Source organism: Sphaerodactylus townsendi, linkage group LG11 (assembly GCF_021028975.2).
Source record: "Sphaerodactylus townsendi isolate TG3544 linkage group LG11, MPM_Stown_v2.3, whole genome shotgun sequence".
In the NCBI taxonomy this organism is placed as follows: Eukaryota; Metazoa; Chordata; class Lepidosauria; order Squamata; family Sphaerodactylidae; genus Sphaerodactylus; species Sphaerodactylus townsendi.
The window spans coordinates 21,916,356-21,935,462 of NC_059435.1; the positions used below are offsets into that span (position 1 = coordinate 21,916,356).

At 44.0% G+C, this 19,107-nt stretch overlaps 1 protein-coding gene across 1 annotated transcript in view; it reads left to right on the forward strand.

Moving 5' to 3' along the window:
- Nucleotides 1-19,107, forward strand: part of TBX20 (T-box transcription factor 20) — a 51,772-nt gene that overhangs the window by 9,050 nt on the left and 23,615 nt on the right. The window contains exons 3-7 of the mRNA XM_048510459.1: nucleotides 4,874-5,038; nucleotides 13,561-13,678; nucleotides 13,813-13,962; nucleotides 16,715-16,933; nucleotides 18,646-18,803. Coding sequence (XP_048366416.1) covers nucleotides 4,874-5,038; nucleotides 13,561-13,678; nucleotides 13,813-13,962; nucleotides 16,715-16,933; nucleotides 18,646-18,803 — 810 coding nt within the window. The remainder of the gene's footprint in view (nucleotides 1-4,873; nucleotides 5,039-13,560; nucleotides 13,679-13,812; nucleotides 13,963-16,714; nucleotides 16,934-18,645; nucleotides 18,804-19,107) is intronic.

Here is a 19,107-nt window from a genome sequence, read left to right on the forward strand (position 1 = left end):
AACGCCTGAATGAAACGAGCAAATAAACAATTTTCTGAGACTCCCAAATAAACAAGCAAATAAACAATTTTCTGAGACTCCCAAATTTGATCAAATTGATCAACATACAGATCAATTTGATCAAATTTGGGAGTCTCAGAAAATTGTGTGCCGCCTGCCCTGTAAAGCATCAGCACTGCCATGAAAAGAGGAACAGAATTTGAGGTGTTATGTTTATGCCACCGATATGATTATTTAGTTCTTACTGTTGTCGAGATTTAGGAGCAGAGCAGAATGAGAGCAGGCTTTTCTACTCAAGCCTGATGTGTTCACCAAAAGAGACATCCAATTATTCATTTTGCAACAAACACTTTCAATATCAAGAGGGTATAATTACAGCTTCACTTAAAGCCGGATCGTACTGAAAAGGGGAAATGGGTATGTTTTGTTTTAAAGCATCCCTGAAGGAACTCCACCTCCTTTTAATGCTTAGTATGTTTGGATAACTTCTATGATTTAAGATATTATTGGGTGAAATATTAAGGACCCAGTTTATAACTTTACAAACTCAAAATATCAGTTGTTCTGGATTATTGTCCCTGGGGTGGCTGAGCTTGAAACCACCACCACCACCACCACTACCACCCCCCCCACACACACCAGATTAGAGGGTGATCTGTAATTATCTCACTGTCCCATTGCTATCTAAAAGGCCTGGCTTCAGGGCCCCCTTCGGATTCTGCTGTTTGACATCCAGATTCAGTTTCATGCTGTTTGGAGGCAGGCATCCTCTTTTGACTGACTTGGCAATTTCTCCTTTGAAATCTGACACAACTGTGCCAAGAATTGGACCTTGGGATTTATTCAGGCTCATTCCACACATGCAGAATAATGCACTTTCAAACTGCTTTCAATGCTCTTTGAAGCTGTGCGGAATGGCAAAATCCACTTGTAAACAGTTGTGAAAGTGGTTTGAAAATGCATTATTTTGCATGTGCGGAAGGGGCCTCAGTAAATAAACTCCTTCAGAACAGTTTCTTTTCTTCTTGGGTCACAGCAATCTGAGCAAAAAATTATGTCTAGAAAAAAGCGGTGTTCTTTTCTCTGTGGATGCTTTTCTGGAGAGTGTGAATAAATGTTAGCAGCGGGGTTGTGGTGTTGAGGTAGAGAGTCTACTTGACATGCAGAAGATCTCAGATTCTATCCCTGCCATCGTCGGCTTAAAAGGTGTAGTAGGTGATGCTGAGGCTGGCAATGGCAACCATCCAGCGTGGTGTAGTGGTTAAGAGCAGGTAGATTCTAATCTGGATAACCGGGTTTGGTTCCCCACTCCTCCACTGGAGTGATAGAGGCTTATTGGTGAACCAGATGTGTTTCAGCACTCCTACATTCCTGCTGCGTGACCTTGGGCTAGGCACAGTTCTTCAGAACTCTCTCAGCCCCACCCACCTCACAAGGTGTCTGTTGTGGGGAGAGGAAGAGAAAGGAGCTTGTTAACCACCTTGAATCTCCTTACAGGAAGAGAAGGTGGAGTACAAATGCAAACTCTTCTTCTTCTTCTTCTTCTTCTTCTTCTTCTTCTTCTTCTTCTTCTTCTTCTTCTTCTTCTTCTTCTTCTTCTTCTTCTTCTTCTTCTTCTTCTTCTTCTTCTTCTTCTTCTGTCACTTGCCTTGAAAACCCTACAGGGTCACCACAAGTCAATTGTGGCTTGATTGCGCTTTCTACCACTTGTAGGTGATGTGAAAGACCTTTTACCTGAAACCCTGGAGAGTCTCAGCCAATTTGAGTAGGATATAATAGAGCAATGGTGTAATTCAGTGTGAGGCAGCTTTGTATGACGGGTGATCAACACCTCCATTAAGACGACCCTCGAAATACCCTAACCCATATGGCCCAGACCAGTCTGATCTCAGAAACTAAGCAGGGTTGGGCCTGGTTAGTATTTGGGTGAGGGACCATCCAGGAAGTCCAGGGTCCCTATACCCTATACCGAGGCAGGCAATGACACTCCACTTTCGTTAGCCTCTTGCCTCGAAAACCCTGCAAGATTGTCATAAAGCAGCACTTTCCACCACCAGAAATGCACCTCAAACTGGCCTTCAGTGTGTATTAGTGGAAAGGAAACCATCTTCCCCTCTTTGTATTGTCAAAGACTTTCACAGCCAGAATCAACTCCCTGTGGTCGGTTTTCCATGCTGTGTGGCTGTCGTCTTCTACTTTCTGCTCTTAACGTTTCACCCATATCTGTGGCCGGCATCATGAGATGTATATCACTGAAAAGAAGAAAAGGTGGCAGCAGAGGGGGAATTTGGGCTTAGACCACATCTTTCTTTTCTGTAAGAAGAGGAAGAGTTTGGATTTATATCCCCCCTTTCTCTCCTGTAGGAGACTCAAAGGGGCTGACAATCTCCTTGCCCTTCCTCCCTCCCTCCCTATGAGGTGGGTGGGGCTGAGATAGCTCCGAAAAGCTGTGACTAGCCCAGGGTCACCCAGCTGGCGTGTGTGGGAGTGCACAGGCTAATCTGAATTCTCGAGATAAGCCTCCACAGCTCAGTTGGCAGAGCAGGGAATCAAACATGGTTCCTCCAGATTAGAATGCACCTGCTTTTAACCACTACGCCACTGCTGCTCCTAAGGTGACTCAAGGCAGCTTACCAGCTCCTTTCCCCTCCTCTCCCCACAACAGACATCTTGTGAGGTGGGGCTGAGAGTGTTCCGAAGAACTGTGACTAGCCCAATGTCACTCAGCAGGCTTCATGTGTAGGAGTGGGGAAACAAATCTAATTCACCAGATAAGAGTCTGCTCACCTGGAGGAGTGGAAAATCAAACCCAGTTCTCCAGATTAGAGTCCACCACTCTTAATCACAACATTGCACTGGCCATCTTACCATGACATGCCTCTGAAGGTGCCAGCCATAGCGGCGAGCAAAACCTACCAGACCACAGCAACACAGCCCTGAAAACCCACAACAGTCACTTCCTCTCTGTGTTCCTGTCTTTGTTTCATATCTTGATTCAAAGTGTAGATTGCAACTTCCTCAGGACAGGGGCTTGCCGTTTTGTTCTCTATGGAGAACCACACACAACGAGGTGTTATGTTGCCCTATAATCGGCTCAGCACAGTGGGACATCTTCTTCCAGCTTTCCTTGTCAGGTTGGAGGAAGGTTCCCCCCTTTATTGAGTGGAGGAGTACAGGTCATCATTACATTAAAAGAGTGTAATGTATACTCGAGGAGGCCAACAGGGGTTCTTTTGATGTGGGGAGTCTGATGCATGCAAGCCAATTGGGCAAATTATTATTTTTTGCTGTCCATGAATTGCACGTTTTTTTTTCATGCATTAATTATGGCCGGAATTCATAAGACACCAGCAGATGTTGATCTTAGGAGAGGTGCTAAAGAGTGTTTCCGATTGTCTCCATAATGACTGCATGGGAAATTGTTTTGAAGGCTACTTCACATACAGGCCAACCCTGGCTTGCCAGAAAGAGTCCATGCAACAGTGGGCTGCTACCAGTCACAGATCCCCAGTAGGTCTCTAGAACATCTTCCACATGTTCTGAAACAAGTAACGGGTGATGTGGCTTGAGCTGCTTGCAGAGTTGTTGGCCAAGAGTTGCAGAAGGTCCCGACACACGGCCAGACCAAGGGCTCAGGGTGTCTGAGAATGCCAATCCCCCTCTTCAGGAAGTCTCTGTTTAGGAGTGGGCTGTTCGTGTGCAACGTTAAGGGGCGTGGGAGCTTAACAGTGGGTGGTTTGGGGCGTGATACAGAGCAGAAGCACGGATGACTCATGTTTCTGTGTCTCGTCCAAAGCCCAGACTTGCACGTACCTTCCCCGCACTGCCAGAACGTGGGGGGGAGGAGATGCAATACAGATGTTGGAGATCGACATATCGAACTGTGGCTTCGTTCTCCTGTCCCCACTTTCTTCCCGCCTCCCATGCAGTCTCCATTCAGCCGACTATGCCCTCACCCCCCTTTTCAGTATGGTTCATGGTCTCCGAAGACCCTGTGGCCATGGGTCCTCCCCAGTGGTGGGATCCAAAAATTTTAGTAACAGGTTCCCATGGTGGTGAGATTCAAACTGTGGCGTAGCGCCAATGGGGCTGGGCGGGGCACGACGGGGGCGTGGCATTCCTGGGCAGGGCTGTGGCAAGGACGCAGCCTCTGCGCCGGTCCTTGGGCGGGAAACAAATGCACGCAGGCGTAGGCTGCCATGCACGCCAGTGCACCTCCTGCTAGACTGCTTCAAGTTCTGGCACACACAAATAATTAGTAACCTACTCTCAGGAACCTGTGAGAACCTGCTGGATCTCACCTCTGGTCCTCCCAGATCAGCTGCTTCTACCGCTGCATCTCTTCCTCATCTTCTCTTCCTCATCCATAAGTTTTCGGCCATTCAGCGCACAACTTAAAGGGGAGAAGGGCAAGTCTTCCAGCAGTATATATATATATTATAATGTTTAAATATATTGGGAATGGGCAGTGGTGGGATTCAAATAATTTAACAACGGGTTGTTTACAAGCACCATTTTAACAACCGCTTCTGCCGAAGTGGTGCGAACTGGCTGAATTCCACCACTGGGAATGGGGTGTATGACTTATGGCTCCCCACAAGCCAAAGCACCCTGCAATAGATGTGGATTGAAGCCAGTCCATATTATTTCCAATGTTTGAAATATGGAGTGGCTTCAATCCACATCTTTTGCAGGGCGCTTTAGCTTGTTTTTAAACCTTACTAAACAAAGATATGCAAGCATGTTTGGAATTTCCCTTCCTCTCTGGTGGCCCTGCCATCGTGTCTGTTTCCGATCAGTTTCCAAAGGAATCTTTTCTCTGGGGCCTTATTTGTATGTCTCCCATCACCTCCTTTGCTTCTGCCTGTTTCAGAAGAATGTTTCCAACCATCAGAGTTTCCTTTTCGGGCGTGGATCTGGAAGCCAAGTTCATCGTGCTCATGGATATCGTCCCTGTGGACAATAAAAGATACAGATATGCCTACCACAGGTCTTCGTGGTTGGTAGCTGGCAAAGCTGACCCTCCTCTGCCAGCCAGGTCAGTCCATTTTGGTCTCCCCCCCAAAATTTATTTCTTCATTTTATTACATTTCTGTACTGCTCATCCCCTTCCGGGCTCGACTGTTTATTTCTATTCTGCTTCTTATTTTCTTGGCAGTTTTCAGATACTGTAGCAGGAATTTTTGGTAAATGCCCAAAACCCAAGAAATACTTAATTTGATCTGAAAGTTTTGTTCAAATTATTTCTCTGGCTGGTTTTAAGTGAGCTGTAGAATCTGTGGGCGTGAGAGGCAGGGACATTGAATAAAGATCCTCAAATCTGGGACATGAACACTTACCATTCCTGTGGTAGGTATCTCTATGGCCATGGTGGGCGAACCAATGGCACTCCAGATGTTCATGGACTGCAATTCCCATCAGCCCCTGCCAGCATGGCCAATTGGCCATGAATTGTAGTCCATGAACATCAGGAGTGCCATAGGTTCGCCACCACTGCGGTATCTCTGCATATGCAGGAATCTCTGCATATTTACTTCACATATTAGAGGTACATTAGTTGGGGCTGGATCCCCAACCCTTAAGATTTAACATGATGACATGAGATATGGGATCTCCTCAATTCCTGCAGGTGAGCATTAAGTCATCACTATTGCCAAATAACACAATGACGATCTCTTAAACATCTTTTCAAAGAGTAGTTATTCTAATTCTAAAAATGTTGCCATTCCATCCAGGGTACCTCATTAAATCCTGGAGGCAGTGTGGTGTAGTGGTTAAGAGCGTCAGACTCAGAACATGAGCAACAGACTCTAATCCAGTGAACTGGGTTTGTTTTCCCATTCCTCCATGTAAAACCTGCTGGGTGACCTTGGGCTAGTCACAGTTATCTCAGAACTCTCTCCGCCCCACCTACCTCACAAGGTTGTGGGAAAGGAGAATATAAGTTGTTTTGAGACTCCTTCAAGGTAGCAAAGAGCAGGGTATAAAAACCAACTCTTCAGTGGTCCAGTGGGTCCCTGGATTGAGTTTATGCTCACAATATGTGAATTGGCTCTATTGCTTGAAAACCAGAGGCAGTTTCTTCTTTGGGTCCAAAGAAGCCTTTGCGGAGGGCGGTATATAAATATAATAAGTAAATAAGTAAATAAGTAATAAGTAATAAATAAATAAATTCAGTGCTCATTCATTTTGTGGCTGTTTGACACAGAGAGGATTGATCACACAGTTATCAAAGTCATGTATGTACTGTGCCACAACGATGAAGGGAGCAGTGCTTCCAAATTTATCCCAAGAGCACTTTCCCGAGGAAGCCACATTGAATAGATGTGAGTGAGGTTTTGTGAAGACTTTCTTAGGACTTCACATACCAGTTTCTCTAAGGTGCTGCCATCTTAATATGGGGCAATAGTTATATAGACATTAAGGACACAATCATTCTACGTAATTCCGCCTTCCCGTCTAAATTTCCTTTCCTTTCACAATGGCAGATTTCAAAGCTGATTCAAACTGAACTCCTGCAAGCTGTTATTGTGAGAAAAAAACTGAACTCTATATGCTCTTAACATTTTCGTGTGTATTTTGTGTTAAATTTTCATTCATGAAGACAGATTTTAAAGCTGAAAAGAGAAGCTAATTAGGCTTCTTCCACACATGCAGAACAATGCACATTCAATCCACTTTCACAATTGTTTGGAAGTGGATTTTGCTATTCCGCACAATAAAATCCAGCTTCAAAGTGCATTGAAAGTGGATTGAAAGTGCATTATTCTGCATGTGTGGAAGGGACCTAACTAAGCCGAAACCGAAAACGTAAGCGGTTCTTTCTAGAGATTCTTCCAAATAAATATTCAAATGGAAAACCCAGTTTTGTGCATTGGTTCTTTATCAGTCATACACCTGATTTTCCATGCCAACAATTCTATGTCTTCTTCCTTGGGTGCAATCCACCACTGAAATCTTCTCAGGAAACATGCATAGAATTGCGCTGCACAAAACCTGGATCTAAACTTCTCTGTCGCTCTAAAACCTGTTATTGTCATCTTCGGCAGACACTGTGCTTCTTGTAAACCAATTTGTGGTTTGTAATTTTAAGTGTGCTGTTTACTGCTTTCTGAGGCTCTGATAGCAAAGCCACATATCCATATGTATTTAAGTGTAGGTGATGAAATAGTGGTGTGTGTTATTTCAGGATTCGGTCACGTGAAATTAACTTGTTGATTTCAGAAAGTCACGTGCATAGGTTTACTTAAATGAGTGAATCTCTCCGCACAAGGAATGACGGCTGGTTGTAAGCCTTGGTGACATTTGTACCCTCAGGCATTCCCCCACATCCTTTATGTGCAGAAATAACTTTCAGCGAGACAACTGCCAAGGTTGAAATTAACAAGGATTATGCAATAATCAGTTGAAAGCATTTCCATTCATAAACCTTCATTACCAATGACCATTAAATCCTTCTTTTCCTGCTGTCAACATGCAAAGCAGTTCCTCCCCTCTCCCTTGCTGTGAACGTGTAGGTCAAAATTCCTTTAAAACTCTATTGTGAAACTTTTAAAGGGGCTCTCAGCATAGTATACAAGTTAGCTTAAAAAGCTATACAAACTAGCCTAGACTCTGGAAAGAAACGTCAGCCTTATGAGTTCTAGCTTGCACCTAAATTTTCCATTGCTTTGAGAGTTCTTGGTTTTGTTTCTCGAAGACTGATATTGAATGTGGTTTAATTCCTTTGGCAATATGAGCCACGCTTGCTGTTAACCCCTTATTAAACGCACTGGATCTTAGTTCCTGTGCAATCCAGCAGAGGGCAAAATGAATGGTAAAAGTGGTTAGATTGCACAGAATCCAGCCATTCCCCTCCAATTTCCCCTCCAATTTACTATCAGAACAGCCTTATGAGGTAGGCTAGACTGAGAGACTATGGCCCCTTCTGCACATGCAGAATAATGCACTTTCTTACTGTGCTCAAAGCTAAGATGTTCTTTGTTAAAGGAGCCAGTCATTGTTACTCAAAGTCTTGCTCAGAGAAAGGAATGATGGGGAAAGACAATCTGTCTTCCATTTGGAAAAGTCATGACCATGAACACTGCTGAATAATAAGCAGGAATGGATACATCAAGCATCGACTAACCAAATAAAATTATGCTTGTGATTATAAATGGAATGAAAAGCTCAGGGAACAATAAAGATGTGGAGAGGAAAGCTCTTATTCACGATCTAGTCTGCAAATGAGGAGGTTAATGAGCTTGCTTCAGACATCTCAATCTATAGAGCAGCATAGTGGCGTAGTGGTTAAGAGCAGGTGCATTCTAATCTGGAGGAACTGGGTTTGATTCCCTGCTCTGCCGCTTGAGCTGTGGAGGTTTATCTGGGGAATTCAGATTAGCCTGTGCACTCCCAAACATGCCAGCTGGGTGACCTTGGGCTAGTCACAGTTCTTCTGAGCTCTCTCAGCCCCACCCACCTGACAGGGTGTTTGTTGTGAGAGGGGAAGGGCAAGGATATTGTAAGCCCCTTTGAGTCTCCTACAAGAGAGAAAGGGGGGATATAAATCCAAAGTCATCATCTTCTTCTATATCAGGTTCACTTGAAACTAAATCCCATTGATTTCAATGGAATTCATCTGCAAGGATGTGGATGTGGATTTTATCCCATGCCTATTTATTTGTGGATAAGTCCCAGTGACTTCAGATGAGTTTCTGATTCTGTTCTCTTCCTATCCCATGTTGGTCCCCCTTTTCCTCTGCAAAGCTGCGAACATTGTCTTCTCCCCCTTTCATTTTATCCTCACCACAATTATGTGAGATAGTTTGGGCTGAGGGAGGGTGGCTACTATCCCCTGGTCACCCACTGAACCATGCATGAGTGGGATTTGAATCCAGGTCTTCCCACCCTAAGTAGAATTGGACCTAGCATTTCGGCCTTAGCCACTATAACAAGTGACAGAATTCTACACAAAGTGAACTAGTACCATGGATACTCTTTCCCCCTTTGCAATTACAGAATATTAGCAAAATGCATTTAACTAATTTCACTCACATGCTTTCCAACGGCTTCAAACTTTGAGTTCCATGAGGATTGGCCAGTTTTTAGCAATGAATGATATAATGCCTTGATCTTCCATGGAGAGAAACAATCCAAGCATCAAAACCATTCCTTTCTGCCTCTTCCAATAGGGGGACAATTTCAACCACTGAAGCCACCCAACCCCATAAGGCTGTCAGTCTGTGTGGGTGACTCTGCCCTGGGAATAAATTTTCCTAGGGCCAGAAAAGTGGGGATACATTTTCCTAGGGTCAGAAAAGGGGGGAGGCAGGTAAAACTCAGCAATTCTAGCAGCCTTAAATGTGAAACTAATGGAAGTATTGAATTAGGTCAAACTATACATAAAAATAGAAGTTCTGTGTTTGGAGTTCCCAAACTTTTTCAAATAGCAGGCACAGAAAGAGGCTGAATCAGGTTCAGGCCATTGGATGGGAGGGTTAGCCTTTTTATTTTGTACCGTTTTTTCTAAACTGTGGACCTGCTGTCTTGTCCCACTGAGGATGATACTCTGTCGGCGGTTTTATGTTTCCCCCCTTTGGGGAAAATAGCAGCCCTTTTTAAATGTTTCTGAAGGGGAAAATATGAGGGAGCAAGGTTGAATCCACCCCTCGTGCCACGGCTGTGATCTACGCTGGGCCCCTGCAAGCTGTTATTTATGAAGAATGGGAGAGTGGAATGCAGGTTTTAGGAACTCTGAATGTAACACCCATAATCTGACCCTTAGGTCTTCCCTGACTATTTCATGGCTAACCTGGCTGGGTCCCACCTTTGGTGAGCTGTATAGCCAAGACGGGAATCTTTGCAGATTGTTAGAAAAGCTACTGCACATGTTCGATCGAGTCAGGGCTTCAAAATCGGGACTGAGTCAGGGTTACCTTTCATGACAGCGAATGGCTTTCTACTTCCTTTTCTCATGAAACAACAAAGTTAGGGCTGAATATTGCTAGTTTTTAAGGCCCCAGATTCCTGAAATTGCTTTGAAGTTTCCAAGAAATACCAGATTTGGCATTGTGGAAGACCAAACTAATACAGATCTCTAGAATAGGTCAAACAAAGTGATTTCTGGGCTCCTCTAGAAATAGACATGGAAAGAATTGATGCCATGTCTTTGCCAGCCTAGCTCCAGTTTCTTCTAAACAAGCTCAACACAGGTGGCAGATAGTTAGGTCCAGAACTATCTAGCATTTCACAGGGGGATATTTGTGTAGCTTTAAGTATTTTGTAAGGGCCAGTTCATCTCCCAAGTCTCATGGTTCAGAGAAGCCTAGTCTTGTCAGATTTCAGAAGCTAAGCAGAGTTGTCCATCATTAGTGCTTGGATGCAAATCACCTTCACCAAGGAAGTCCGCCGCCGCCCACGAAGGAGCTGCCAGCTCCAGCCTGTTTGTCCCTTTTGTCTGGGAAAAACTCCTGCAGGGTCATCATACTCTGATGCACTTGAGCAGTACTTCCACTCAAATGACCATCCCTCGCTGTTCTCCATCCCATTCTGCAGCCTACAATGTTTTGCCAAGTCTCCCCACTTTACTTAGATTGCCGGAAGAAGCCAGGCTGCTGCCGCCAACACCCAGGGGTCTGCCGTTGAAAGCTAGCTGCTTTGCTACCAGTGCGCAGCTTACAAGGATCCTGCTTGCTCAGCTTCATCCCTGTTTCTGCCCATCTCCCAGACTGCATGTACAGGATTCCCCGATCTCCTCTTCACTGGTGAAACAACCCGAAGCAGCTTATGGTGTCCCCTTTTAAAAAAAAAGTGAAGCTAACAAACAACTGAGCTGGATCAGCACGGGTCCACAGTGTGAGTGGGTAAGCAAACCCTTTGAGAATCGAAAATAACATGGATACAAAATAACTTCAAACACACTCACTTCCTTTTTTGCTGGGTTTCTAAAAAAGTCCTGAAACAAGGTCAGTGCCCATGCCTCCTCCCTTCAGTCACCTCTGTCCTCTGGTTCAATTTTCGGTTCCACCCGGGTATGGCCAAAGTAACAATGTCTAGCCCGCAAACCTTAACTGAGAAGAAGACCCACCAGGGAGCCAGCAAGTGGTCAGCTAGATAGGTTAGACCTTCCATCCTTTTGTGTCCCTCTTGTCTGTCTCAGGTCTAATTTTGTCCTTCTCTGAGCCCTCCTCTGCATTCCCTTTAGCCGCAAGGACAGCCGAAGACTATCCCCATGCCTCTCGTGCTCTCTACCCGGCAGCTCTATCTGAAAAGTAGACTTTAATAAATGCTTATCGGGTCCCTTTACTCTTTAATCAGTCACCGTCTGCAAGCATTTTTTGTAATTTGCAGTAAATCTGATGTAAACACGCAAGCGTTATGGAGTCCCAGGCTCAGCTTATACTTTAGTTAAAGGAAAAGTTTGCCCGGGCCCAGAGGAGGAGCTTCTACGCACCAGGCTTGTGGAGATATAGCGGGATAACGATAGGAGCTCATTTAGTATCCCTTTTTATTAGCATAAAATGATAGCTTAGGTCAGTGATGGTACGATATAATTCAGATAAACATGGAAATACTCCGACAGCCACCTGCCAGCATAGCCAATTGGCCATGCTGGCAGGGGCTGATGGGAATTGTAGTTAATGAACATCTGGAGTGCCATAGGTTCGCCACCACGGTACTAGATAATAATACCAAAACAGAATATATAAAAACTCGCAGCATCCATGGCTGTGAGAGTGACAGAGTTAAGATGGCCGCCTCCCATGGATCGGTATGAGCCCTGCATTGAAGCATTAAGAGGTTTGAATTATGGCACCTGGCATGCCAGGATGAAGACATTTCTAAATAAGAAGAACTCTGGAGCATGATCTCATTGGACGGACATCCAAGTGTTGTGGAATGAGAAAAAAAGACTAGACCAGAGGTATTATAATTTCAGCAGTCTCTAATGAGTTGCTCATGAAAATAGTGGCTCTCGAAACAGCCAAGGAAGTCTAGGTTGATTTAAAAAAGGTGCTAGGAAAAAAAGTAATCAAGAACAATAATACTACCTCTAGCAGGAGTTATTTCCTCTGCACATGCCTGAAAGGAAAGATCTAAATAAACATTTAAACCAATTGCTTTGCCTGGTTTAAAGTAGCAAGAAAGTAGCAAGAAAGCAGATACTTCATGAGGACTTTATATTGTTATTATTGAGTCATGAGAGTTTGGTTGCTGTAATACAAAGCAAAGAAAAACTACTTTTGGCAGAAGTTATCAAAGAATTGCAGGAGGGACATATTAGAAGAGAACTCCTTCAAGCCACAAATAGTCTCAAAGCCTAGAATATTCGAGATAAAAGGGAACGAAAAGTGTCATGCCTGTAGGAGGATGGGTTATTTTGCAAATGAAGGCAGATAAAGAGAGAGAGAGAGAGAGAGAGAGATAGTGGTGCTGGCTAGCAAGCAACAGACAACCATTTGCCTCTTCAAAGGGCTATAAAATTTGGAGGAGAGCAACTGTAAGTAGCTGTAAATAGCCATGCTGGAGCTGCAAATAAACAGATTCTATTAAATATTTTTTTCTATTAAACCGGGGTGAATTTGCCCAAACTCAAAACACCTGGATCCTTGGACAGCAGTAAAGTTGAACAAACTCCATTTATGTGGAGAGATAAAAGCTTACTTGACCCTTTGGATGAAAGTAAATGAGAAATATTGTATGTAGCAGATGATCACCCTGCAGAAGCAGTGGGAATGGGGAAAGTTACCATCAAGTATTGTCGAAGGCTTTCACAGCTGGAATCACTAAGATGTGGTGGGTTTTCCAGGTTGTATAGCCGTGTTCCAGTAGTATTTTCTCCTCGACGCTTTTGCCTCCATCTGTGGCTTTTCGGTATCTTTCAGAGGATCCCTTTGAAGTTGCTCCAGCCACTGATGCAGGCAAAACGTCAGGAGAAAATACTACTGGAACATGGCCATACAACCCGGAAAACCCACAACATCTTACCATCAAGTGCTTTTACCAGTGGGATTTGTGAGAGATCTTAAAATTACAAATCCCCTTTTCACCCCCTTGCTTGCAAACAACTGGATTTCAATGAATGCTTTAACAGACAAGGGAATGATTCTTTTGCACTTCATTCGAAGTGAAAAAATGCCTTCATAAAGGAAGGTAGGAGAAACCGTATGATAAAACAGGCAACAAGAAAAAGATGGACAGGTATCACCCTGATCTATATGCGTGCAGAAAGCTTAATCTGCCCAGTGCGATACGCTTTCTGATGGTGCATACATTTATGGCAGAGACACTATGGGGATAGAGATGTTAACGCAATCAAATGATTTGAAAGCCAGGATTGAACTGTTCCGATTATTAGATGCCCTGAGGAGCAGAAATGGAAAATTTGCATTAAAGCAAAGGATAGATATGAGACCAAGTTTTTCAAAGCTGCTGAGCAAAGGCAGAGCACATTATGCTGTGAAATTAATACATAGAAAGGATTTCTGTAGACTTTGCACTGGGATGGAAATGATACAGAACCCTCAACCCAGAAACGGATGTAATAATAATCTGCAACATGATCTACATTTATGAAAGGGAGGCAGCAGATTCCAGCGCATCCACTTTACCAGAGCAAAATCAAGCTATCAGGCAGCCAGAAGCTGTCTATCTGAGTACCATGGACAGAGGGCTTGAAAACATCTGCGGTAGTTCAGTGAGTACTGCCATGGACAGTGCACATGAAGCATATACAGAGCCTGTGCAGCTAGAAGGGGTTGCAGAGCTGTGTGTCAGAGACTCAGCAAGATCAACCAAAGGAGTACCGCCTTTGAGATTCACTTGTCTCAGGAAGGCAGCAGTCATTCTGCGTACGAAGACATTGCAAGAATTCCTGCCAGAGAAGCAGAAAGGACAAGAAAAGCTGCAGCAGAAGAAATGGATGCAAAGTATGAACACTTACAGAATTATCAACTACCGATAGAAAGAAGGCAGTCAGATGTGAGTGTGTCTTTAAAACCAAGCATAGTCCAGAAGGGGATGTAGAAAGTATGAAGCAAGACTAGTTACTTCCAAACAGGACAGGACTACAATGAAGTCTTTGCACCAGTGGTGAGACATGTTTCAGTGAGAGTACTTTTAAACATTGCAGCAGCAAGAAAGGTGCAAACGGAGCTTCTCGATGTAAAGACTGCTTTCTGCTTAGAGAAATAAAGGAGGAGTTCTGCATGGAAGAGCCGGCAGGATCTGAGCAATATAAAGGCCAGCAGCTTGTTCGCAAATGACAAAAGAACATCTACAGGCTAAAACAAGCTGCTAGGTGCTGGAATGAGATTCATCGAATGCTTCCCAAAGCAGGATTTGAACAAGGCAAAGCAGAACCTTGCATGAACTCAAGATACAGAGACAACAAATGGATTTACATTTTGACCTATATGATCTGATTCTATGCTATGAAAGCAGAGAGGACTGTGACAAAATAGTTCATCATTTGAATGAAGAAGTGGAAGAGAAATAACTTGGAAATATCCACTATTATGTTGGGATACAAATGGAAAAGGAAGAAGATGGGAAGTACCTTTTAAACCAAAAGCAGAACATCTTCCCTAACTGAATTTCTAGATCTTTAGTGAACACTGGAAGATACTAAACTAGTCCTACAGAAGCAAGTTACTTGAATCAGAAAGGAAGCAGTGAAACATCTACCTGGTAATAAGTGCTAAAAAGAAACAATTGGGAAATTACTATACATAAACACACTGACATGCCCCAACATAGCAGCAGCTGTGGGGATCTTGGGCAGAAAGACTAAGTCACTGAATACAAGAGCTTGGAATGTAGTCAACAGTCTTGCCAGATATCTATGTGACACTATTCAACTGAAACTAAAATTGTCAGTAAATACCAATTTCAGACTGATGGGATACAAGAATGGAGACTGGGCGGAAGATACAAAATATAGAACGTAAGTCAGTGATACTTGTTCTTCTATGGAGGTGGATTCATCAGTTGTAAGAAAATAGTGGAACCTTCCAGCATAAGAATCCTTGCAGCCACTTCATTAGGAATCTGCTACCCTATCAGTTTCGTCAGCACTGGCCACCCCATCAAGCCTGGCCATGCATGGCCACAGTAGGGGCTGATGGGAATTGTAGTTCCTGAACATCTGGAGAGCTGCAGGTTCCCTACCCCTGCAGTAGCAGAAACCAAGAAAGCATAGCTGTATCATTGTCTGAAGTCGAAAATACGTGTCTGTAGCTGAGGCATGCAAACAATGGATACTGCAACTGACACAGGACTTGGGGATAGATGAGCCCAAACCCATACAAGACAGCCAAGGATATATAAAACTTCAATAAACTCCAGAATCAAGCACATGTCTGTACAGCGTCATCTAGTGAAAAACATATATGAAGGTGGGCTTGTGGATTTGCAGCACTTTCATACAGAGGAAGTTATAGTAGATGAAGCCCTTGCCTGGAGACAAGTTTGAATGTCTGCGTAAAAAGATTAATCTTGTGGATTTTGCAAACTAGGCATTGAGAAGTGTTGGAAGTAACAATGTCTACCATGGAAAGTAAGTGAAATGAAGATCCAACGGGGGTGAGCAAGTGATCTACTAGGTAGGACTGTAAGGTTAGAGACCCTTCCATCCTTTTGTGCCACTTGTTTGTTCTTCTAGACTTGTTTGTTCTTCTAGACTGATAATTTCAGGCCTACTTTTCTCCTTCTCCTTGGAAGTTTCCTTTCTCCCTTCCCTAGCTATACCTTTTTCAGAATAAAGATGATAATGGATTTGAGAACTCATCTATCATTTCCTGGACTGTCTTTGTTCTAGAATGTTCTGCTTGGGTCCTAGTGCCTTGGGGGGACGGATGAATTCTCAAATCTGGTGTCATCTTTATCCTGAAATAGGTATAGTAAGGTGACTGAAGGCTATCTTTGTCTCTCATCTTCCTGAGCTGAAATGCAGTTCTCTAATAAATATTTTACTTTAATCAGTGAGTCTGCTGCTTCTACACAAATTTAGCAATCTGCCTACACACCCAAACTCTGCCCTTCTTTTCTTTATCGGTGGCTTGAGGTATGTGCCTCCTGATTTCCATGGTTAAGAGAGACTGGTCTTCTGGGTACAAAAGATGGTTGTAAACAACCTACACTGGTCACCTACTCACTGTTAGCGTGTTCTTTAAAGCCCTAATTGAACTGGGATCTTAAAGGAATAGCAGCACCTATATGTGCCTCTCCATGTGCTAAAGTTATCTACAGGTGTCTTGCTGTGTATCTCTCCCCTTTCTGTGAGTGGGTGTGAGAGATGGAGCCACTTCCTAAACTCTGAACTCCCTCCTTACAACAATTTACTTTGACAAGCTTTGGGTACCAGGTTCCCCATTCTTTTTGTCAATGATTTCTTTGACCTGTCCATGTTCTCTTTATGTGTTGGGGTATGTATTGATATTTTGCTACTATGTACTTCTTTCTATAGTGCTCTTATTTCTATCATTCTGTTGTTTCACTGTCAACGTTCATCATGTTTGAATGTTTCATTTTACCTTATTTTATTAAATTTAATATCTTGCCCTCCCCAGCCTAAGCCGGAATCAGGGAGGCTTGTATACATCATTTCTAATACATAAAATGTAAATAAACAGTTTATAAGATGGCGACTAAAACAGATATCCAAAGGACTCCAAGGCAGCCTAGATTTTAATGATCAACCCTGTCTCATTATGTGTATAATCCTAATTATTAGGATGGGGGAGACAACACCCAGAAGGCCTTCAGGATTTATCAGACCCATGGTGGCCGCAACCATGGCCTCAACCTGGCAGAACTTTTCTGTGTTACAGACCCTACAGAATTAAGTTCTCGCAGGGCCCTGACATCAACTGGTAAGGAATCCCACCAGGCTGAAGCTGGGGTCGAAAAGACCCTGGCTCTGGTTGTGGCCAGCCGAACATCCTTGGAGCCAGTAACCACCCAGAGGTTACCACTGGAGGAATGAAGAGCCCCCCGTGGTCAGTATGGAAAGATGCGGTCCCAAAGATAGGAAGGAAGTTGCCTTGGGAGTAGGGAGAGCTGTGGCTGTGTTGTAGACATTATTTAAATTTGACTCTCCTGTATTACTTCTCTTCTCTTCTCCCATTGCCTGTCCTTTCATTGATATGCTCAAAATATAACAGCTAACTGAGTGTCAGAGAACAAAGGCTGGGAATTGGCAGTTACACACAGATTCTCCTTTGTGGTGGACTTACATTAAGAAGATTCTGTTTTCCACCTAGTCTGCAGAGGTTTTGCACAGTGGCTTTCAGCCTTTGATGAGCTCTAGGCTTGAAATTCCCTGGCTGTGAGTTTTTAGCTGTATCTGTCTGTGTAGAGGCAGGGAAGGAAGCAGTATGCTCAAGCAACAGTGATACTGAGTGCTTTGAAATGAAATAGCTGTAACCTAGCAATATTGCAGGGATTAAAGCAAAGATCCATTGCTTTTCTTTGTGGCCTACAGTTCCACCAACATGCTCTTTAATCCAGCATACGACCTCTGATGGTCACTTTGCTGGTGATAAGGAAAGAGGCCATGCCATGACTGAAGTGAGAAATCTGCTTGTCTGGTGAGTCTCTGGGTCAGATCTCTCTCCCTGTGTGTACATGTTTGGCTTTGTTTGGGAATAATATAGACTATTTCACTCCCAAAGGCCATCATGTCCCCACAGAGACAACAGAAGGAAAGGTCTGTTTACTGTTCTGCCTCCAATAGAGGTGGGGAGGGGGAAATGGCGCATGGAACAAAACCTGCTCAGTGCCTTGCCCTCATGCCTCCCCCCCTTGCCCCAGTTATTTGGCTGGGCCGCTGCCAGGCATCCCTGGGCCATTCAGGAGCATCCTGGCAGGACAGGGCCAAGGGGAGGGGGAATGATTCTCCACCCCCCACGCCACCAGCTGGTGTGGATCCGGGACCCTCTGGCCTCCAAATCCTTTTTGCTAATATTGTCATTTTTTTTACCAAACCTTAAGGCTGTTCAACATACATTTGCAGTAGGATGAGAAAGGTTCACTTCAAATTGTAGGCATGATATCGCATTCTTAAATGTCCTCCTATGTAAAAACAAAAACTCCCTGTAAACAAACTCCTATCATATTAAGGCAAAAAGTTCTGTCTTGGCTTGCTCCCTTCTGTGCAGGGTGATTTTATGTATATGTGTTTTTTCTTCCAGGCCTTAATGATAGGACTGGTGTTGTGATGTGATAGATCATTTGATGATCATAGGCAGGCTGACCAGACGTCCCGCTTTTGGCGGGACAGTCCTGCCTTCAAACAATTTGTCCCGCGTCCCACGGGTTATTGAAATTGTCCCAATTTTTGGGAGGCTGCCACACTGCCTTCTGGGGCACAAGGCAGTATGGCAGCCTCCTGCGCGTGCGGCTGCCTACCCCCGTCCCAGTTCAGAAAGGTGACCATCTGGTCACCTTAATCATAGGGCATTTTGTTCTTCTGGAATAGAATGAAACCAGCTTGCATGATCTAAAACCCGCTGGTTTGAGTATAACGTAAGAATGAGGAGACCAGGAGAGATGAAGTGCTCAGTGTTGAAAAAGTGAAAGTCTGCAAAGAAATCTAAGAATCCAACAAGATATAAAGAGGAACACCACAGGGAGCGTTAATGTGCTTTTCCTCATTTCCTTCAGATAATCTTGAATTCGATGCACAAATATCAGCCCCGGGTGCACATCATTAAGAAGAAGGACCACACCGCTTCCTTGCTTAACCTGAAATCTGAAGAGTTTAGGACATTTGTATTTCCGGAGACGGTGTTTACGGCAGTCACAGCCTACCAGAACCAATTGCGGGTGCCTGGCGGGATAGGTTTATATTGAAATACACTGGATCATTTCGTAGTCAAAATTAACGTTTCAAGAAGCTAACCTATGAAAATGGAGGCTTGTTCGGCTCGACCCTGGTTGGCGGTTATAGATCAGGGAGCGACCTTATAATTCCATGGATTCGAGCATTCTCCCATCAACCCCTTCCAGCATGGCCAATTGGAAGGGGCTGATGGGAAATCTCGTAGTCCATAAACATCTTGAATATTAAGTAAGGTCCTGTCACCACGGCATAGACCAGTGGTTGCGAACCTTTGACACTCTACC